Genomic DNA, 23411 nt, shown 5'->3' with positions numbered 1-23411 from the left:
AATTCTGACCCTACCATCCGAATGTCGCAGCAGAAATCGAGACTCATCAGACCAGGCAACGTTTTTCCAATCTTCAATTGTCCAATTTCAATGAGCTTGTGCAAATTGTAGCCTCAGTTTCCTGTTCTTAGCTGAAAGGAGTGGCACCCGGTGTGGTCTTCTGCTGCTGTAGCCCATCTGCCTCAAAGTTCGACGTACTGTGCATTCAGAGATGCTCTTTTGGCTACCTTGGTTGTAACGGGTGGCTATTTGAGTCACTGTTGCCTTTCTATCAGCTCGAACCAGTCTGGCCATTCTCCTCTGACCTCTGGCATCAACAACGCATTTCCGCCCACAGAACTGCCGCTCACTGGATGTTTTTTCTTTTTCAGACCATTCTCTGTAAACCCTAGAGATGGTTGTGCGTGAAAATCCCAGTAGATCAGCAGTTTCTGAAATACTCAGACCAGCCCTTCTGGCACCAACAACCATGCCACGTTCAAAGGCACTCAAATCACCTTTCTTCCCCATACTGATGCTCGGTTTGAACTGCAGGAGATTGTCTTGACCATGTCTACATGCCTAAATGCACTGAGTTGCCGCCATGTGATTGGCTGATTAGAAATTAAGTGTTAACGAGCAGTTGGACAGGTGTACCTAATAAAGTGGTCGGTGAGTGTGTGTGTATATATATATATATATATATATATATATATATAGTGCATTATTATGTGCTGTGGGATGTAACTGGAAATATCTTTTGAGTTATAGGAGCCTTGTTTAACCCTTGCATTACTAATAGTATGGAAGATCATTGTGTCACAATCGCCTGGGACTTTTAAATGAAGTTTCCTTCATTCCTTAGATTTATTAATATATTGAACATGTGGTTTACAAATGGACTGAATTCTTTCTTTTCTCAATAGGCATATGATGTTATTGAAGGAACAATATGGCAAGCAAGTCATTGTTAATCTTCTGAGAAGCAAAGGAGGTGAAGAGGTTTTAAGTCGTGCCTTTAAGGTATGTACTGGTCTTGAAGTTATACTCTGGTAAATTGTATTATGCTTTAGCCTATTGGTACTGGGTATACTGATGTCTGCAGAAAGGGGAATGCATTCACTTGGCTTGCTCATCTTGTATGACTGCCGAATGGGTCTCCTGTCAGGTCATGTGATGGTCAGACTGTCCTGTTGATTCAAACAGCAACTGGAAGTCTCTCTTTTCCATACGAGTCTTTAAGATCCTTAACTACAGGCTCACATAGAAAAGAGGAACATCCGGATGCTGATTGAATAGCCCCATTTGACGGCTGTATGCAGTGACTGACCTTACAGACATTAATGCTAATGGGATTAAGAATAATGCATTTTAATATAATATGAGTTTATAGTTTTTCTAAAAAAAAATTTTTAAAATAATGGAAACAAGTCTTCAGTTTCATTAAATACTTCAGTATTTTCATACTGACTGTTAAATGGAAATCCAATTTTTCATTCCTGACTAGATACCAGTACATATCATGAACATATCAATATCTAAATTCGTAAACAATTTAAAAGTTAAACATTTTTGCAAATATTAAGAACTAAAAATTTTGCAGCGTTTCATTTTTTCACCATATTGTGGTGACAGTCTTTGATAGGTTACCAGTGGATATTACCATGAACACAAGAGCTTTGTATGGTCTGGAACTTGTCATAAACCCAACCGTGGCTTCCCTAGGTATCACTCAGAAGCAGGCAGGGTTAGTGCATGTACATGAAGATAACCCCTCTACTAATGTCTTGTGGCCCTGGTGCAAACTTTGACCAATGTGAAGGATACCGCCTTACCAAGCTGCTTGGCACACCTGGCGATCACCCGTCTTCCTTAGGGGGCGTTCACACTACCGTCAGTGTCCGACAGGTAGTGTCCGTTCAAAATCTCGCACTGACATTAGGAGCGGACACTAGCTGTGTCCGTGACACTTGTCATTCATTTAAATGGCGATCGGGTGCGTTCTTTTGCACTCTGTGCCTGTCCTTCACTGTCTGCTTGTAAAGATGTCTGACTTTTCAAGCGGACAGAAAAACCCGACATGTAGTCGGACATCTTTACAAGCGGACAGTGAAGGACAGGCACGGAGTGCAAAAGAACGCACCCGATCACCATTTAAATGAATGACAAGTGTCACGGACACAGCTAGTGTCCACTCCTAATGTCTGTGCGAGATTTTGAACGGACACTAGGAGCGGACACTAGCTGTTGGACACTGACGGTAGTGTGAACGCCCCCTTACTTTCCACTGGAACCCCGCGAGTATGTCCGGGTCTTACAGGATAATACGAAACCAGCTTTCTAAATTTTATATATTAACCCTGAATGGGTCGGTACTAGCCACTTAACATACACAGAAATCTATATCCGTGGTTGACAAGCAGATAGAGATAAAGTACAATAGAGTATAGAGTAACCAAAACCTGCCAGATTGTAATAATGTACTTCATGTGTCTTTGCAGAAACTACTGTGGGCATCCCTGCATGCAGAGGATGTGCCAATGATAAACTTCGATTACCACCAGCTTGTGAAAGGAGGGAAAATAGAGAAGCTTGAGCACTTACTAAAGCCTCAGTTAAAGCTGAACATAGAAGAGTTTGGCGTCTTCACTCAAGGAGAGAACCTAACCGCACGGTAACTACACCTTATATTTATAAAGGTTTCTGTATACCTCAGGATAGGTCGTCATTAATGGGTCCTAGATATATTTGTTAGCACATGTGATCAGTGCCTATAATAGGTGATTTATCATTGAGTATATTAGATTGTACAGTCATGGCCAAAAGTTTTGAGAATGATGCAAATATTAATTTTTACAAAGTCTACTGCTTCAGTTTTTCTAATGGCAATTTGCATACACTCCAGAATGTTATAAAGAGTGATCAGCTTAACAGCAATTACTTGCAAAGTCAATATTTTCCTAGAAAATGAACTTTATCCCCCAAAACACATTTCAACATCATTGCAGCCCTGCCTTAAAAGGACCAGCTAACATCGTTTCAGTGATTGCTCCATTAACACAGGTGTGGGTGTTGATGAGAACAGGGCTGGAGATCAATCTGTCATGATTAAGTAAGAATGACACCACTGGACACTTTAAAAGGAGGCTGGTGCTTGGCATCATTGTTTCTCTTCTGTTAACCATGGTTATCTCTAAATAAACACGTGCAGTCATCATTGCACTGCACAAAAATGGCCTAACAGGGAAGAGTATCACAGCTAGAAAGATTGCACCTCAGTCAACAATCTATCGCATCATCAAGAACTTCAAGGAGAGAGGTTCCATTGTTGGCAAAAAGGCTCCAGGGTGCCCAAGAAAGACCAGCAAGCGCCAGGACCGTCTCTTAAAAGTGTTTCAGCTGCGGGATCGGGCTACCAGCAGTGCAGAGCTTGCTGAGGAATGGCAGCAGGCAGGTGTGAGTGCATCTGCAGGCACTGTGAGGCGGAGACTCTTGGAGCAAGGCCTGGTCTCCAGGAGGGCAGCAAAGAAGCCACTTCTCTCCAGAAAAAACATCAGGGACAGACTGATATTCTGCAAAAGGTACAGGGAGTGGACTGCTGAGGACTGGGGTAAAGTCATTTTCTCTGATGAATCCCCTTTTTGATTGTTTGGGACATCTGGAAAACAGCATATTCGGAGAAGACGAGGTAAGCGCTACCACCACTCTTGTCTCATGCCAACTGTAAAGCATCCTGAAACCATTCATGTGTGGGGTTGCCAAGGGAATCGGCTCTCTCACAGTCTTGCCTAAAAACACAGCCATGAATAAAGAATGGTACCAGAATGTCCTCCAAGATCAACTTCACCCAACCGTCCAAAAGCAGTTTGGCGATCAACAATGCCTTTTCCAGCATGATGGAGCACCTTGCCATAAAGCAAAGGTGATAACTAAATGGCTCAGGGAACAAAACAGAGAGATTTTGGGTCCATGGCCTGGAAACTCCCCAGATCTTAATCCCATTGAGAACTTGTGGTCAATCATCAAGAGACGGGTGGACAAACAAAAACCTACAAATTCTGACAAAATGCAAGCGTTGATTGTGCAAGAATGAACTGCTATCAGTCAGGATTTGGTCCAGAAGTTGATTGAGAGCATGCCAGGGAGAATTGCAGAGGTCCTCAAGAAGAAGGGTCAACACTGCAAATATTGACTTGCTGCATTAACTCATTCTAACTGTCAATATAAGCTTTTGTTACTCATAATATGATTACAATTATATTTCTGTATGTGATAAAAACATCTGACAAACACACATAAAAACCAGAGGGCAGCAGATCATGTGAAAATATAATATTTGTGTCATTCTCAAAACTTTTGGCCATGACTGTACTTTACTTTCAGGTATAAACCTGACTTTTGACTAGTGGGTTGAATTTTTTCTCTTTTCTCGGATTGTATAGGTTTGTGTGCTTATATAGTGGGTCATGGGCATCATCTTTTTTTACTTCCGAGCCTCACAAAAGGATTGTTGCTTCATTGAAAATGCGTCTAATCACAGCATGGCAGACACAGAAAAAATAAAGCAGCTGTCTCTTCCTCTGATGCGTTTGTGGCACTGAATGTGCATTCATCTACAGCACAATGATGGCTCTATTGTTGCGATTACATGAGCCTACCAGCCCATCACAGCTAACCCCAAGCCTCTGAATTTTCAGGTGTTGCATTGTTGAAGTAGAGGCTAACTATGTCTCTGATATATGCAGTCCTAACCTTAATCCTGCTGGTTTGAGGATACAGCAAGTGGTGCCTCATACTAACAGTCACAGGAGGCAATGCCACCTACTGGAGCCAGAACATACTATACTGCACCTGATTTTACACAGTCCATTCTAGCATCTATCATGAGAACAGCCTTTGGCAGCAATACCAATGATATACTGACCTCTGATGTCTGAGCAGAGATGCTTGCTAAAGAATATACTTTACAAATCTAATTTACAGTGTGTGTAAACTGCAGTATGCAGCATTGTTCTTTGTTGCTAAACTTAGGGAGCATAGACTGCACCACCTTGCAGAGTAGCCACAATGCAGATAGAAAGCTATTTCACTTAATGTTCTCTGGGATAAAACTGCTGCATTGCTGTTCGGTGATGGTTAGTTGTGTTACATAATGAAGACTCTTGATCACAGAACAGGATCGTTCTCATACCACCACTTCAATTCCTAGGTTAAGACTGATTTACAGTCTGCATTAGGACACACAGTCCTGTTGGGAACACAGTCTCCTGTTGGCTCAACCCCAGCTGTAGCAAGAAAAATAACAAGGAGGAATTACCCCAGTTTTCAATTTATTCACAATTCTACAATGCAGACTAATACTAAACGATTTTCTAAAATTCTTATTTTAAAAGGAAGATCATTATTTACTGAACTGATGTGTGATGGGTGGTGACCGGATCACTTAAAAAAAAATGCATTTATCAAGTTCTGCTCAAATTTTAGAACTTGGTTTCTCTCCTTTGATCTAGAGGAAGGTACACTGCAACCCCCTATCACCTAGGCAATGAGCCTGTACTGTATCTGCCCCAACAGAACAGTCAGATGAAGAATTCAGTACAGTTACATTAAGCTTATTTGGTTATCAGTAGGTACCTAAAGCTTAGTTCACATTTTCGACGGAGTCTCCAATGCAATGTCCACCTGAAATTGTCAGAGGAAAGACCATCATGGTTTCAGTTTTAAAACAATGGACATCTAATGTAAAAATGTATTATACAAAACTGGTCATCTTGTGCCACTTGGGATATCTAGAAATAAGATAAGAACACAACTGTATATTAATCAGGGGAAACGTGGTGGCTCAGTGGTTAGCACTGCAGCCTTGCAGTGCTGGAGTCCTGGGTTCGAATCCCACCAGGAACAACATCTGCAAGGAGTTTGTATGTTCTCCCCATGTTTGTATAGATTTCCTCCCATTCTACAAAGACATACTAAAAAAAATGTACATTGTGTCCCTATATGGGGCTCACAAACTACATTAAAAAACAAAACAAAAAAAACCTGTATATTAATTATACCAAACAGACAAAAATACAAAACCTTTGCTCTACTTTCAAAAGTTTACAGAAGGGGACCTTCCGTATCAACTGTCTGGACTGTCTACACCGCACAAATGGGGTCCAAGCCTACATCGCACTTGAGGTAAGGAATTTTTGTGATATTTATGAACACTGAAACTTTAATAGTTTTTTTTTTTTTTTTATCTGAAGATAATTCTAGTAATTTAAACCTGATACTATAATAAGAGACTGCAGTTCATTCTGTTTCCCATCATACCAATTGTTTTCCTAATTATTGCCTGTTTAGTAGGGCAAGGGTCTGGAATTTGTGGAATTTTTAGTACAGAGCTTAATATGGTACAAAACGTTTAATTTCCTTCTCTATGATTTAGTATTAGATTACCCCTCTTTCCACCTTCTTTATAGTACAGTAGAATAATACAATACAGTGCTTATATCTTGGCTAGAATTTACCGCACTTGTTTTTGATCAGTCTGAAAACTTTTTTCTTTTCACGTTAAGGTTCTGCGGACCCAGCTTGAAAGTCTTGGATTGGTTGATATGAAGTCTGTGGTAGAGCGCTTTGATGAGTCTTATAAATCCATGTGGTCTGTCAACGGCCATAACCTCAGCATGATATTTACAGGAAGTAGAGCTCTCGAGGGTAAAGCCAATGTATGTATAATCCGATCTAATGGCAACCTATCCTAAAGCATTAAATGCCTAGACACATGGTAAAATGTGTAAAAGATACTTGCATCATACATGATCTCTTGTCTGTAATATAAGATCTCTTGTCTAACAGCATACTGGTGACTGTTTAGTGCTGAAAAACCTACTAACAGGCTTCCTTTACAAGGAGTCTGTGAGCAAGAAAATCAAATATATAAAGCAAGCACAGTATTTTGCAGGGCTTGGGGCACAGATACAAGGTATACTTTGCATATATAATGTTTTTGTTTAGGGGGAATTCTGCCTTCTAGCCATATGTTTATAGTGGTTACATCATTCATTTGCTCATTCTTCCTCCCATCCACTATGATGTCTGCCCCGACTGCTCCCGACGTTGAGAGGCTCCAAAGTGTGAGTCATACTGTACTGCTCGCGCTTGTACGCTTCATTTTGCTTAGACTGGATACGATCATGACACAGGTGATACAGCTCCCACTACCTTCCCATTGACTTGCATCGCAGTTCTGACACAATTTTTCCTTTTATCACAATCATATCCAGCCTAAGTAAGGTTAAGCCAAACTGCTTCTCTTCCATGTGTCTTATGTTAGTCGCTGATTCGCAGTACAGCACACAGGCACAATGGCAGAACTGGGCAGACATCATTGTGAATTGGAGGGAAAGTGAGTCATTGAATGATGTAGTTGTAATGCTCTGCCGCTATAAAAACTCCCCCGATAGACTGTTCAGTAATTTGCATATTGATGAAAAACAAAACTCCTTCTATGTGAAGCAAAGATTCTGCATATAAAGTATACCATTGTGATCTGTGTCCTAAGCCCACCAAGAGTTTGTGCTTTCTTTATATTTGTTTTTCCTGCTGACAGACTCCCTTAAAAGTACAGGTCATCCTAAAAGAAAATACTGTGTATTTTTTATTTATTTTTTTTGTCAGCAGTAGTAGTAATACTTAAATGGCTTGTCGAGTTCATATTTGAATTATTTAATCATGCTACAGGGGCAATAAACTTAGCAAACCAGTAATCTCCTTTCTACAGGTCCCCGTTTCTTGTGGCGGCTGCTCTGTTGATCTGTATTCTAGTAATACCCCTACAGCCAACCTCTTCACAAACTGCGTGTCATGTGCTGTTTGTGAAGAGGTAACCGCAGACCCCTGTGATTGGCTGCATTAGTGGGTGTGGTTTTTGCCTCTCAATCAGTACATTTTCCGCCTCTGTAACCTCCCTAAATGCAGAAAAGTACAACACAGTGGGAGATGTTACTCAAGCAAGTGGGGGGGGGGGGGGGGAGTTGAGTAGCAGTTAGGGGCAATTATATAGAGCATAGAGTAAAGCTCCACCAGGAGAAGACACGCCCCTAAAAACCTTTCCAGCTAATTTGCATGAGAATAGAACTCTGATTTTCATTGTTATTCTGTGTTGCAGCTTTATTTTAAAGGCATCATTGGGAAGTGTAGAATCAGACCTAAATATGGACTGTAACTAGTTTGATACTAATTTTCCTGCTGACAAACACCATTTTAATAAGACATCTTGTTAAAAGAAAATCAAATGATGTCATAACGTTTTTGCTTTCCTTTCAGTATATTCTTATATATGACATTATGTAATCCATTTTTCCTTAAAGGTTGGAAAACTCAAGGATGGAGCTCGTACCGTATCTAGGACAATACAGACAAACTTCTTTGATGGTGCAAAGCAAGAAGCTATTGATCTGCTGCTCGTGGGAGATTTCTACAGTGATGACTATGCAGACAAAGGGCGAATGTTACTGGACAGTTCTGCTTTGCTTGGTAATATAGATCTAGTGATTTCTATTCATTCATCCAACATCTTTCCAGCTGTCTCTCAAAACTTACCAAATCTGATGAAACAGCAGAAATCTTCTTGATGCATTTCTAAATGATGCTACAAAAGTGACCTAAAATAACTTCATTGTCAAAGTCAATAATATATCTGTAAACAATGGATTGAAAATTGATCCCCTTTTACCCAACACTTTATTTTTCTGTGTTTAAGAGTTTCACAGTCTGACTGCTCTTGTAGTCTTATCAGAAGTTTTCACCATTTCCACCAACTCAATTTTTTTGCATACTTCAGTAGATGTTGCTCCACTGATACCAGCGTCCTTGGAATTCTTTTTTTCTAGCCTTCAACGCTATTGTCGGGTGGGCGGTCCCCAATTATCTCCTACAGCCAATGACTGCTCACCTGACAGTGGAGAGCCTAATTGTACTGAAAATAACAGAAATGATTGCTCAGGAACAGTTGGGGCTAGAGAAAAAAATGTGCTGGAATCAGTGAAGCAGCGCCTATTAACAGAGGTGATGAAAGGTCGTCTTTAAGGTGGCCTTCAGTCTCCTGAGATGTAAAACTGATATAAACTGTAACACAAAGTTCAATATTTTGGAAGTCAGTCTTAGAAGATGGGTAGAACCTATTTACTGTATTATTGTATTTATTGTACCAATATGTGTGAGTGAGAGAGCTATATATATAATTTTAATTCGGACAGGTAGAAATGTCTGTGAACCAGTACTAACCATAAGATACTAGTGCTAAACAAGACAGAACCTCTGGAATTCATTTCTGGGTTTCCTTTTTGAAAAAATACATTTGATCAAGTTCAGCCATGGCATATTGTTAAAGAGAAAGGGGATAGGGAAGTTCAAGCCTTCTAAAGCCCCTGGTAATGAATCCTTGTCACCTCTGGAGACCAAATCTTATTATTTTTTTCTTTTTTATCCATGTGGAGTGTCCCCTTGTCTTTTGAGGGAAATCTACATGTCACAACTTTTTGCCATATTTTTTTAATTGAGCGATGTACTTACTTGCTGATATTATTTTTGTCTCCATTAGACTTCCCTCCTGGTGATTAAATCCATTTAATTATTTTAATATTAACTTATAATTCACATCCTCCAGCAATACAGAACTAATGAATTTTACTGTTTTCTAGTACAGAAAATGCAATAAAATTTAGGATTTTACGAATACAGAAGTATGCAAAAACTTGTTTTTTTTTTTTAAATCTAGAATATTCTAACAAAAAATATTTGTGTGTCACAGTAAATCCGACTGTATTAAACGCCATGTCTGAACGTCAGTTTGAGTTTACGAATTTCAAAAAGACTCGTGTTGCTGTGGGAACCTGGAACGTAAATGGAGGAAAGCAATTCCGAAGCAATATCCTCAGTACAAGTGAACTTACTGACTGGCTATTGGATGCCCCCAAACTATCTGGACTTCCTGATTTTCAGGGTAAGTGGAACTGCCATCTTATTACAGATATTAGGGTGCATTCACACGGAGTATACGCTCAGCTCATTCTGAACGTAAAACACGTTCAGAATGAGCGCGTACAAAGCAGATCCCATTCATTTCTATGGGAGCCGGCATACGAGCGCTCTCCATTGAAATGAATGGGAGGCTTTTTTCCCCTATTGCTTTCAATGTGATACACACGTATCACATTGAAAGCAATAGGGAAATAGCAGCCCATTCATTTCAATGGGGAGCGCACGTATGCCGGCTCCCATAGAAATGAATGGGATCTGCTTTGTACGCGCTTATTCTGAACGTGTTTTACGTTCAGAATGAGCTGAGCTGTGAATGCACCCTTACTTTGCAAAATAGCAAACAGATTAAAATAAAAATTTAACTGCAATATCTGATTTCATCTAACATCTGCCATAGGCCTGATTCACAGTACAATGAATGACAACCATTTTAAAACCAATGAATATCTTTGGGTCTATTGATATGTCCATTTATTTATTTATTTATTTTTGACAAACCTTTTTTCACAGCCGCCAAAAGACTAACATGTTCTATCTATCTTTGTCCCTTTTGATGGTCATAAAAGTAGACCTATGAATAGACCGATTGATGTTCATGAGTTTCACTTTGTATGTGGCCTTAAACCTTCCATTTTTCATGAATGTTAATCTTTCCTCTTTTTTATACTTTTTTTTTTTTTTTTCCTGGGATTGAGTATAATCTCTAATCTTGTGATATAATCAGGATTTCATGATAAGCCGGATATAGAAAATTTCCAATGCTGATAGAATAACATAGCTCCAAAACAAGCTACAAATCAATGGGGCACAGAATTGTCATACACACAAACTCGTATTGTACAAAAGTAATATTCTATTGTTTTGTGTTACAGATGATGAAAGTGGCCCTCCAGACATATTTGCTGTAGGATTTGAGGAAATGGTCGAACTGAATGCAGGAAACATTGTTAGTGCAAGGTCAGCATTATAAAATCCAGTAAAATCTCATTGTTCATGTGAATAGTTTGTGCTGTAGACAAATGAGGATACGTAATATACTTCTCGAAACAATAAGATTTGCATGTACTAAATAGCAAAGACCTAATAAACACACACATTCCAATATGAGAAAAGAAAATTATGGCATCAGTTACCCTTTGTTTCTCCAAAAGACCCCCACACAGTTGGAGGACCAACTGATCATGACCCCCCCACCACCAAGCCTGGTACACATCAGTGTCAGCGCACTCCCCTACCAACTTTTATGACTACTCGTATTGATTAGAGATGAGCGAACAGTGTTCTATCGAACTCATGTTCGATCGGATATTAGGCTGTTCGGCATGTTCGAATCGAATCGAACACCGCGTGGTAAAGTGCGCCATTACTCGATTCCCCTGCCACCTTCCCTGGCGCCTTTTTTGCTCCAATAACAGCACAGGGTAGGTGGGACAGGAACTACGACACCGGTGACGTTGAAAAAAGTAGGCAAAACCCATTGGCTGCCGAAAACATGTGACCTCTAATTTAAAAGAACAGCGCCGCCCAGCTTCGCGTCATTCTGAGCTTGCAATTCACCGAGGACGGAGGTTTCCGTCCAGTTAGCTAGGGGTTAGATTCTGGGTAGGCAGGGACAGGCTAGGATAGGAAGGAGAAGACAACCAACAGCTCTTATAAGAGCTAAATTCCAGGGAGAAGCTTGTCAGTGTAACGTGGCACTGACGGGCTCAATCGCCGCAACCCAGCTTTCCCAGGATCCTGAATGGAATACACTGTCAGTGTATTCCCGTATACCCGATATATACCCCCGATACCCGTTCCAACGGTGTGCCCCCCCACCTTCACCCCAGAAATACCCTGCAAGTCCCCTAGCAATAGGATTGGGGCTATATACACCCACTATTTTTGCTACTGCCATATAGTGCCATTGTCTCACTGGGAATTCAAAGAATATATTGGGCTTACATATAACTTCAATTCCAGGGAGAAGCTTGTCAGTGTAACGTGGCACTGACGGGCTCAATCGCCGCAACCCAGCTTTCCCAGGATCCTGAATGGAACACACTGACAGTGTATTCCCGTATACCCCATATATACACCCCAAATCCCCGTTCCAACGGTGTGCCCCCCCACCTTCACCTCAGAAATACCCTGCAAGTCCCCTAGCAATAGAATTGGGGCTATATACACCCACAATTTTTGCTACTGGTATATAGTGCCATTGTCTGACTGGGAATTCAAAGAATATATTGGGGTGACGTGCACCCACAATTTTTGCTACTGCTATACAGTGCCATTGTCTCACTGGGAATTCAAAGAATATATGGGGGTTATGTGCACCCACAATTTTTAATACTGGTATACAGTGCCATTGTCTGACTGGGAATTCAAAGAATATATGGGGGTTATGTGCACCCACAATTTTTAATACTGGTATACAGTGCCATTGTCTGACTGGGAATTCAAAGAATATATTGGGGTTATGTGCACCCACAATTTTTACTACTGGTATATAGTGCCATTGTCTGACTGGGAATTCAAAGAATATATGGGGGTTACGTGCACCCACAATTTTTAATACTGCTATACAGTTCCTTTGTCTCACTGGGAATTCAAAGAATATATGGGGGTTATGTGCACCCACAATTTTTAATACTGGTATACAGTGCCATTGTCTGACTGGGAATTCAAAGAATATATGGGGGTTATGTGCACCCACAATTTTTAATACTGGTATACAGTGCCATTGTCTGACTGGGAATTCAAAGAATATATGGGGGTTACGTGCACCCACAATTTTTAATACTGCTATACAGTTCCTTTGTCTCACTGGGAATTCAAAGAATATATGGGGGTTATGTGCACCCACAATTTTTAATACTGGTATACAGTGCCATTGTCTGACTGGGAATTCAAAGAATATATGGGGGTTATGTGCACCCACAATTTTTAATACTGGTATACAGTGCCATTGTCTGACTGGGAATTCAAAGAATATATTGGGGTTATGTGCACCCACAATTTTTACTACTGGTATATAGTGCCATTGTCTGACTGGGAATTCAAAGAATATATGGGGGTTATGTGCACCCACAATTTTTAATACTGGTATACAGTGCCATTGTCTGACTGGGAATTCAAAGAATATATGGGGGTTACGTGCACCCACAATTTTTAATACTGCTATACAGTTCCTTTGTCTCACTGGGAATTCAAAGAATATATGGGGGTTATGTGCACCCACAATTTTTACTACTGGTATACAGTGCCATTGTCTGACTGGGAATTCAAAGAATATATTGGGGTTATGTGCACCCACAATTTTTACTACTGGTATACAGTGCCATTGTCTGACTGGGAATTCAAAGAATATATTGGGGTTATGTGCACCCACAATTTTTAATACTGCTATACAGTTCCTTTGTCTCACTGGGAATTCAAAGAATATATGGGGGTTATGTGCACCCACAATTTTTACTACTGGTATACAGTGCCATTGTCTGACTGGGAATTCAAAGAATATATGGGGGTTACGTGCACCCACAATTTTTAATACTGCTATACAGTTCCTTTGTCTCACTGGGAATTCAAAGAATATATGGGGGTTATGTGCACCCACAATTTTTAATACTGGTATACAGTGCCATTGTCTGACTGGGAATTCAAAGAATATATTGGGGTTATGTGCACCCACAATTTTTACTACTGGTATATAGTGCCATTGTCTGACTGGGAATTCAAAGAATATATGGGGGTTATGTGCACCCACAATTTTTAATACTGGTATACAGTGCCATTGTCTGACTGGGAATTCAAAGAATATATTGGGGTTATGTGCACCCACAATTTTTACTACTGGTATATAGTGCCATTGTCTGACTGGGAATTCAAAGAATATATGGGGGTTATGTGCACCCACAATTTTTAATACTGGTATACAGTGCCATTGTCTGACTGGGAATTCAAAGAATATATGGGGGTTACGTGCACCCACAATTTTTAATACTGCTATACAGTTCCTTTGTCTCACTGGGAATTCAAAGAATATATGGGGGTTATGTGCACCCACAATTTTTAATACTGGTATACAGTGCCATTGTCTGACTGGGAATTCAAAGAATATATGGGGGTTATGTGCACCCACAATTTTTAATACTGGTATACAGTGCCATTGTCTCACTGGGAATTCAAAGAATATATGGGGGTTATGTGCACCCACAATTTTTAATACTGGTATACAGTGCCATTGTCTCACTGGGAATTCCACAAATAATTTGGGGATTCATTCACCCTACATCTCAGGCTCTTGCCATATTCACCCAGGTTGTCAGTGCTGCACCAGCTCGTTCCCAGACAGCTCGGCCCGAAAAACACGTTACCTATATAGAGGATTTGGACAATGAAGACAACATGTTCTAAATCTAATGTCTGCACCTTCTCCAGAATTAAAATAAAGGCAGCGTTTAACTTTCAAATAGCACTGCACAAAGGAAGAGCTTATCAGCTTGTCTCATGACATGCTACTGAAAAGTTTCATTTGTGTATCTTAATGTAAATATAGTTGTATAAGCTTTTTGGGTTTTAGGCACTGCCAAGTTATTTATTACCACCCGCTCCCTTATAATGATGATGACGCCAAAGTCACTGTGGGTGTTCAGAGCTCACAGCTTTGGGTGACATTTGTCTTGCTCTCTGTCGGTACCAGCTGTCTTTTTGGATACCGTAAAGTTATGTTGACTTTATTAACAGCTATAGAAGCTTTAGCCAGGTTGTGACGGTGTGTAACCCTAACAACACTAAGTGGGATACACATTAATAGTCAGTCTATGTACGCTAAACGTATCACTGAAGTAATTTTTTTTCCCTCTCCCCTAATATAAGAAAGGAACAGACATTAGACCTAGACCGGGGTTCGAGGCTTGAAAAAATCCAGTATTATTTGTTCTTCATGATGTGAAATATGTGTTGAAAAGCAACCCAAGATGAAGTCAGCCATGTGTGCCAGTGTGTTACTTGGCATGCCTTTGCTGGCCCCAACTGTAAGGGTCACTCTCCATTTCCTCCATTTTCCACTCCCCTTCACACCATTTGTGGTGAAGCAATGGGATGCACTGAAGTGCACCCTCTAGCCTCGTGTGGGATAGGGACATCAGATGCCACTCCAACCCCCTCGTCTTCCTCCGCCAGCCAACGGTGCGAAGATGAGAGGAGTGTGCTCTGAATGTTTTCTGCCTAGCAGAGGCTAGTTCTCACTTACGAAAATGGCCCCACTTTGACCTGTATATCAGGCACAATGGTGTAGGTTTCAAAGAAACATGGCACCAACAAGTTGGAAAACGTGGGCCATGCGTGGACCGTGTTTGAGTCTGGCAAGCTCCAGATCTGCTACCAGGTTCCAGCCATTATCACAGGCGCAAAAATGCCAGGCCCCAGGTGTAGCAGGGAAAAAAAAATGCCATCTCAGCCAGGATGGCATCCCTGACCTCGGAGGCACTGTGCTGTCTGTCCCCCAAGCTGATCAGTTTCAGCACGGCCTACTGACATCTCCCCATGCCAGTGTTACAGTGTTTTCCGCTAGTAGCTGGGGTGGAGGTTGCAGCTTCGTAGGGTTTCAGTCTACTCCTGCCATGAATTTTGGCCTGGGAGAGGAGATAGGCCACCCCAGTTTGCACCCGGGGAACAGACTCCACCACATTCACCCTGCCTGTCATTAAAGATAAGCACTGCAGCATCCCTGACCACAGGCGCTTGTCCATGTGTCGGTGGTCAAGTGGACCTTGCAGCAAAGCGCAGAGCTCTGGGCCCGACTGATGTTATGGGACACATGCAGGCGCAAGGCAGAGACAGCACACCAAGAGAAGTAGTAACGGCTAGGCCCAGCATAGGGAGGTGCCCCAGCTGCCATCTGCTGACGGAAGGCCTGGGTCTCCAGAAGCATAAACAAACACCAACATCTCCAGGGCCAGCAGTTTATCGATGAGGCTGTTACAGGCTTGGGCATGGGGGTGGGTTGTATTGTACTTCTGCCTGCAATGAAAAGCTTGGGAAATGTGGAGTGGCTGGGAAGAGGCGCATGATGGTGCAGGCCAAAAGGGCGCATGAGGGTGAACTCCCCAATGTGTCAGAGATAGGTGTGTAGGTGTCCTTGCATCATATACTTGCACCATATTTGGCTTTGGAAGTTAATTTTGTGCCAAAAAGTGGTTAAGACAGCGATCCCTCAGCTACTCCCGTTACACTGTCTATTGAAGTTACCATCTGTGGAAGTGGACCACCATTTCTAAGATCCCAAAGGAAGCAGGCAAGAGATGTGCAGTTCAGAAAAAAAGATGAGAAAATAAGTTTAGGCTGTAGAGCACAGAGGGATCGGAGAGGACAGAGCTGGTGTCGGCCAGGTATTCCCACAACATGCGCCTATACTTGTCCCTCCTGGTGACACTAGGCCCCTGAGTGGCAGTAATTTGTCCAGGGGGGCCATTAACGTGTTCCAGACCTAGGAATAAGTCTTCCAACAGGGTAGAGTTTTGCATGCCTTTGCTTCTACCCACTGTTTTTGCTGCTTAGCTTCCCTCCACATCTACTCTGCTTTCACCCCTAAACATCACCCCAGTTTATGCCTTTGCTTCTACCCAGGTTTTTTGTTGATTTAGCTTCCCTCTACATCTACACTGCTTTAGCCCCTAGACATCACCCCTGTCCATGTGGGGTCGGTGGCCTCGTCATCCACCAACTCCTCTTCCAATTGCGCACTGCCCCCTTACTGCAAACCGCACATGACCACAGCTTGCCTTGATGGCAACTGTGTCTCATGATCCCCACTTAGGTCCAGACAAGTCGGTGGCGGGTCCAAAACCCCAAAATTGGAAGGAAATGGCAGATGCTGCAGTATTTCTAACACCTGTTCCTGGTGCTCGGGCCTGGTCTGTGTTGTACCTTGCACCCTGCTTAACGCATCTGCCATATCCGAAGTTGTGCTGAGCGCATGCTAATGTTTCGTGTCCAGTGCAATGGATGGGATGGGATTTCACATAAGTCTGCCACCCATGGCCACTCATGGTTGAGCAACTGAGGGAGTTGACTTTGACGAACCCGAGGGTTTTGGAGTTGGAACTACATCAAAGGTCTGTGCTGCTCACACACTCTGCTCAACACATGATATGTTTAGTGCCAGCAGTGTGGAGACGTCGCACAACAGCCGTTGTTCCAGCAGGTACAGGCGTTGTAGGAGTGCATAGAGGCTAGCAGCGGCAACTATACACTTTAAAAACTATCCGCACAAGCGCCACACTTTCACCAGTAGCTCAGGAACATTGGGGTACCTTTTTCAAAAGATTAGCAGCAATGAGTTAAAAACGTGGCCCAGGCATGGAATATGTTGCAGGCTGCCAAGCTACAGAGCCAATCCCAGGTTACAGCCATTATCACACATGACAACATGCCTGGGCCCAGGTGCAGTGGCAAAAACCACATTGCCGTCTCATCGAGGATGGCATGACTCACTTTGTAGGCAGTGTGCTGTCTGGCCCCCAAGCTGATGAGCTTCAGCACGGCCCGCTGACGTCTCCCCACACCAGTGTTGCAGCGTTTCCAGCTCGTAGCTGGGGTCAATTTAACAGCGGAGGAGGGTGGTGTTTCAGCCCTCCTCCCAGGAATGTTGTGTGGGGAGACAAGTCAGGCCACCACATTTTGCGACCCGGTCCACGCCTCAACTACATTCAACCACTGTGCCCAAATTGAAAGGTAGCGTCCCTGTCCGCATGCACTTGTCCATTCGTAACTGGTCACATGGAACTTTAGGGCTAAGCGCTGAATTTAGGGACCGCCTCATGTTTGGGGGAAAGTGCTGGTGTGGACGGCACAGTGCGGTGGCGCAGTAGACACTCTGCCCAAAAAGGGCAGAGTGTCCCCCAGCCGGGATTCCAACATCTCCTGGGCCAGATTTCTTGAGATGAGGCCGTTGAAGCCTTGGGCATGTGGGTGGGTTGCGCTGTACTTTAGCATGAAATGAAAGGCTTGGGAGATGGGGAGTTGCTGGGAAGAGGCGCATGATGGCGCGGGCAAAAGGAGAAATGGCAGGAAAAGGTGAGGATAAGGGTGAACTCCCCAAAGTGTCAGAGGCAGATGTGGAGGTGTCCTGGCTCCTGGTCTGGACTGCAGCGCCAGCCCTGTCAACAGTGGAAGAGGCAGTGGCCGCCAGGCCAAACGACGATTATCCTGCGCTTGCTCTCACCCACTGAGCCCAGGGCTTGCCTTCCAAATGATGGCACCCGCAAGAGGTGGTGAGATTCCTCTCCGCAGATCTCCAAACCATCTTGGACTTGCAAATTGCACTAAATTTGTCATGTAACTGACATGTATATGATGAGTCTATCCATTGTCTGTTCATTTTGGTGAAAGTCAGCCTGTCAGCTGACAGACAGCTGTGCTTGTCAGTGATGATGTCACCGGCTGCTTGTACCCCCAGTTTTTGCTGCTTAGCTTGCCTCCACATCCACACTGCTTTTGCCCCTACACATCACCCCTATCCATGCCTGTGCCTCTAGCCATAAGTCTGCCACCCATGGAAACTCATGGTGCAGAAAGTGAGGGAGCTGACTCTGAGGAACCCTTGGGTTTTGTAGCTGGTACTCCATCAAAGGTCTCTGCTGCTCACACACCCTGCTGAACATACGGTATCTAGGGTTAGAGCGTGTGGTGACCTCGCACAACAGTAGGTGCTTCAGGCAGATGTAGGCCTTGCTGGAGTGTATTGCGGCTAGCTCCAGGTACTGTAGACTTGGGAAAGTGGGTGTCCAAGTGCCGCACTTTCACCCTTAGCTCAGCTAATTTGGGGTATGTTTTTAAAAATCATTGCACCACTACATTGAACATGTGGGCCAGGCATGGAACGTGTTGGAGGCTGGCAAGCTCCAGAGCCCTCCAACAAGCTAAAAAACCTGGCCCCAGGGGCAGCGGGGATAAACAAATTGCCATCTCATCCAGGATGGCATCCCTGACCTCAGAGGCAGTGTGCTGTCCGTCTCCCAAGCTGATGAGCTTCAGCCCAGCCTGCTGACGTCTCCCCACACCAGTGTTGCAGCGTTTTCAGCTCGTAGCTGGGGTCAATCTAACAGTGGAGGAGGAGGAGGGTGGTGTTTCAGCCCTCCTCCCAGGAATGTTTTGTGGGGAAACAAGTCAGGAAAATTCTTGAAACGGGAGAGTTTTGCATCTTTGCCCTTGCTGCCTATGGACATCCCTTTGCCTCTAGCCACCATTTTCCCTGCTTTGCTTGCCTCCACATCCACACTGCTTTTGCCCCTAGACATCACCCCAGTCCATGCCTTAGCTTGTACCCCCAGTTTTTCCTGCTTAGCTTGCCTCCACATCCACACTGCTTTTGCCCCTAGACATCACCCCAGTCCATGCCTTAGCTTGTACCCCCAGTTTTTCCTGCTTAGCTTGCCTCCACATCCACACTGCTTTTGCCCCTAGACATCACCCCAGTCCATGCCTTAGCTTGTACCCCCAGTTTTTCCTGCTTAGCTTGCCTCCACATCCACACTGCTTTTGCCCCTAGACATCACCCCAGTCCATGCCTTAGCTTGTATCCCCAGTTTTTCCTGCTTAGCTTGCCTCCACATCCACACTGCTTTTGCCCCTAGACATCACCCCAGTCCATGCCTTAGCTTGTACCCCCAGTTTTTCCTGCTTAGCTTGCCTCCACATCCACACTGCTTTTGCCCCTAGACATCATCCCTATCCATGCCTCTTCCCCTAGCCATAACTCTGCCACCCCTGGAAACTCATGGTGCAGAAACTTTGGTTGCTGACTTTGAGGAACCCTTGGGTTTTGTAGATGGAACTCCATCAAAGGTCTGTGCAGCTCACACACCCTGCTCAAGATATGGTATTGTAGGGTTTCAGCGTGTGTGAATGACGGACAACAGCCTGTGTTTGGACAGATGTAGGCCTTGCTAGAGTGTTTTTAGGCTAGCAGCGACTCCTGTGCACTTGCAAAAGTGGGCGCACAAGCGCCGCATTTTCAACAGTAGCTTCGGTACATTTGGGTATGTTTTTAAAAAACTTTGCACCACTAGGTTAGACGTGGGCCAAACATGGAACGTGTTGGAGGCTGGCAAGCTCCAGAGCCGCTACCAGGTTCCAGCCATTATCACAGGCGTAAAAATGCCAGGCCCCAGGTGTAGCAGGGAAAAAAAAATGCCATCTCAGCCAGGATGGCATCCCTGACCTCGGAGGCACTGTGCTGTCTGTCCCCCAAGCTGATGAGCTTCAGCACCGCCTGCTGACGTCTCCCCACACCAGTGTTTTAGCGTTTGCCGCTAGTAGCTGTGGTGGAGGTTGCAGCGTCGTAGGGTTTCAGTCTACTCCTGCCATGAATTTTGGCCTGGGAGAGGAGATAGGCCACCCCAGTTTGCACCCGGGGAACAGACTCCACCACATTCACCCTGCCTGTCATTAAAGATAAGCACTGCAGCATCCCTGACCACAGGCGCTTGTCCAAGTGTCGGTGGTCAAGTGGACCTTGCAGCAAAGCGCGGAACTAAGGGCCCACCTGATGTTGAGTGACACGTGCTGGTGCAAGGCGGGGACGCCACACCGGGAGAAGTTGAGACGGCTAGGGACGGCATAGTGAGGTGCCACAGTTGCCATCAGGTCCGGGAAGGCGGGAGTTTCAACAAGCCGGAACGCCAACCTCTCCTGGGCCAGCAGTTTAGCGATGTTGGCGTTCTAGGCTTGCGTGGGTGGGTGGTTAGCGGTGTATTTCTGCCGGCGCTCCAATGTCTGAGAGATGGTGGGTTGTTGTAAAGAAGCGCCTGATGGTGCCTTTGATGGTGCAGGAGAAGGAGATAAGACAGAAACAGGGGAGGATGAGGGAGAAGTCAACAAAGTGGCGGAGGCAGATGAAGTGATGTCCTGGCTCGTCCTCTGGAGTGCATCGCCAGCACTGTGAGCAGAGGCAGTGGCATGAACGGCGGGCGACGTTTGTCCTGCCGTTGCTGCCTGCCACTGATTCCATTGCTTGGATTCCAAATGACGGTGCATTGAAGTGGTGGACAGGTTGCTCTTCTCAGGGCCCCTACTCGATTTCGAGAGGCAAATTGTGTAGACGACACTATATCTGTCCTCGGCGCATTCCTTGAAAAAACTCTACACCTTCAAGAAACGTGCCCTCGATGGGGGAGTTTTTCTGGGCTGGGTACAAAAGGGAACATCTTCGGACATTCCGGGTCTGGCCTGGCTTCGGCAAAGCAGCTGACCTCTGCCTCTGGACATGTCTCTGCCTCTAGCTACCCTTTTTGGTGCTGCACCTGCCTCAACATCCACACTACTTTCCCAGCTTGACATCTGCCTTGTCCAGGTGGGGTCGGTGTCCTCGTCGTCCACCACCTCCTCTTCCAACTCCTGTCTCGCCTCCTCCTCCTGCACAATGCGCATGTCAACTGGCTGCCCTGACAGCAACTGCGTCTCATCGTCGTCGATGAGGGTGGGTTGCTGGTCATCCGCCACCAAATCGACCGGAGATGGAATGGAGGAGACTCTAGTGTTTGAGCATCTGGACACAGATACTCGTCTGTTAGGTCCATGGAATCGCGAAATGGAGGGGCAGGTTGCGGTACAGTCAAAGGAAGGGAGAACAGCTCTGGGGAGCAGGGACAGTTGGGGTTATTGTTCTGAGAAGATTGGGAATTTTGGGTGGAAGGAGGACAAGACTGTTGGGTAAGAGGAGGTAGAGGCTGACTGGCTGGTGGACAATGTGCTTTAAGCGTTATCCGACAGCCATTGCAAGACCTGTTCCTGGTTCTCGGGCCTACTAATCTTTGTACCATTCAGCCTAGTTAATGTGGAACTTTTGTGCAAAGCGCAGAACTTAGGGCCCGCCTGATGTTAAGGGACACACGCTGGTACAAGGCTCAACTCACCCTAAGTGCCAAAAACACTGCTGGTGCAAGGCTCTACTCATGCCAAGGGCCTCAATCTCTGCTGGTAGCTCAGCTTAAGGTCATGTAACTTTGTTTGGAAGGGCTCATGTTAAGGGCTAGAAAAGTGAATTTTGGAAGGTCTTACCACATCACACACACACACACACACACACACACACACACACACACACACACACACACACACTCAAAATGACAGTTAAGGGTGAGGGCTTTTGGAATTCCCATTGCCTATTCCATTTGTGGTTGTCATGGGGAACGTGATTTAAAGGGGTGGTTGTTACTGTTTGTTGAGCTTAAATTGGGGTTTGTGTCCATCCATTTGGGGAGTAAAGAAGGTTTCCAGGTATTTTCCCACTTTGATAGAGGTTTTTTTGAATGTGGAAAGTGTGTAGTTGTTAGGCAGTGATGTTGGGGTAATAGAGGGTCTTTGGTGTGTTAGATGCCCCCAGGCATGCTTCCCCTGCTGTCCCAGTGTCATTCCAGAGGTGTTGGCATCATTTCCTGGGGTGTCATAGTGGACTTGGTGACCTTCCAGACACGGATTTGGGTTTCCCCCTTAACGAGTATCTGTTCCCCATAGACTATAATGGGGTTCGAAACCCGTTCGAACACACGAACATTGAGCGGCTGTTCGAATCGAATTTCGAACCTCGAACATTTTAGTGTTCGCTCATCTCTAGTATTGATCCAAATGGAGACCTGCTGAACTACTTGTTACTCCTCCTTCACTGACTTAAAGTTTATGATATGTGTACTCTGGTAAACCAGTGCTACTTAGTATATGGGGTGTTGTGATCCTGCCTGGTAAGTCCCAGAGTTAAAAATTATAAAACAAAAATGGGGGAGGGGGGGGTGGCAAAATTTCCTCCTCACATAAGACTGCAATACTACATAATTTCAATGAACAAAAATCCCACAGATATTGAAGAAAAAAATTTAAAATTTTTCACCCCGGACAACCACTGGAGAGTATTCCCAGGGTGGAATCACATTTAATATCTGTTTCTAAAGATTCACAGTTGTCTTCAGTTTAGGACATCTGGCCATAGATGATGCAGAACCTTCGTTTCTTTTGGACATGTTGATATAAAAGTTCACTGTTGTACACTTGGACTGTATCGGCGAGCACATGTTCTGTACTATATTTAACTGTTAGCTCATAATGCCCAAAAATAGTCCTGATGTAGCTATTTCTGTTGAAACTATTGTATGAATAGTATGTTTAGACTAAAGCAATAAACTAAAGACATATGTAGTAAAAGCTAAATAATGTTCATTTTATTTGTAGCACTAAAAATAGGAAAATGTGGTCAGAGCAGATACAAAAGGCCATTTCCAGATCTCATCGGTATATCATGCTGACTTCCGGACAACTTGTTGGAGTCTGCCTTTTTATTTTTGTTCGGCCATACCACATGCCTTTCATCAGGTAATGTATTCATATTACACGTGTGTTCCTTGTTGATGTATACAATGTCA

General features: G+C 44.1%; 1 protein-coding gene across 1 annotated transcript in view; it reads left to right on the top strand.

The window, feature by feature from the left end:
• Positions 1 to 23411, top strand: part of SYNJ2 (synaptojanin 2) — a 101856-nt gene that overhangs the window by 50450 nt on the left and 27995 nt on the right. Inside the window, exons 7-14 of the mRNA XM_075267682.1 lie at positions 906 to 1002; positions 2481 to 2653; positions 6081 to 6162; positions 6543 to 6695; positions 8340 to 8505; positions 9782 to 9973; positions 10884 to 10968; positions 23221 to 23361. Coding sequence (XP_075123783.1) covers positions 906 to 1002; positions 2481 to 2653; positions 6081 to 6162; positions 6543 to 6695; positions 8340 to 8505; positions 9782 to 9973; positions 10884 to 10968; positions 23221 to 23361 — 1089 coding nt within the window. The remainder of the gene's footprint in view (positions 1 to 905; positions 1003 to 2480; positions 2654 to 6080; positions 6163 to 6542; positions 6696 to 8339; positions 8506 to 9781; positions 9974 to 10883; positions 10969 to 23220; positions 23362 to 23411) is intronic.

The sequence above is a fragment of the Leptodactylus fuscus genome, chromosome 3 (assembly GCF_031893055.1).
Source record: "Leptodactylus fuscus isolate aLepFus1 chromosome 3, aLepFus1.hap2, whole genome shotgun sequence".
Taxonomy (NCBI): domain Eukaryota; kingdom Metazoa; phylum Chordata; class Amphibia; order Anura; family Leptodactylidae; genus Leptodactylus; species Leptodactylus fuscus.
The sequence above is the reverse complement of the archived record's forward strand: the minus strand, read 5'-3'. Positions and strand labels throughout refer to the sequence as shown.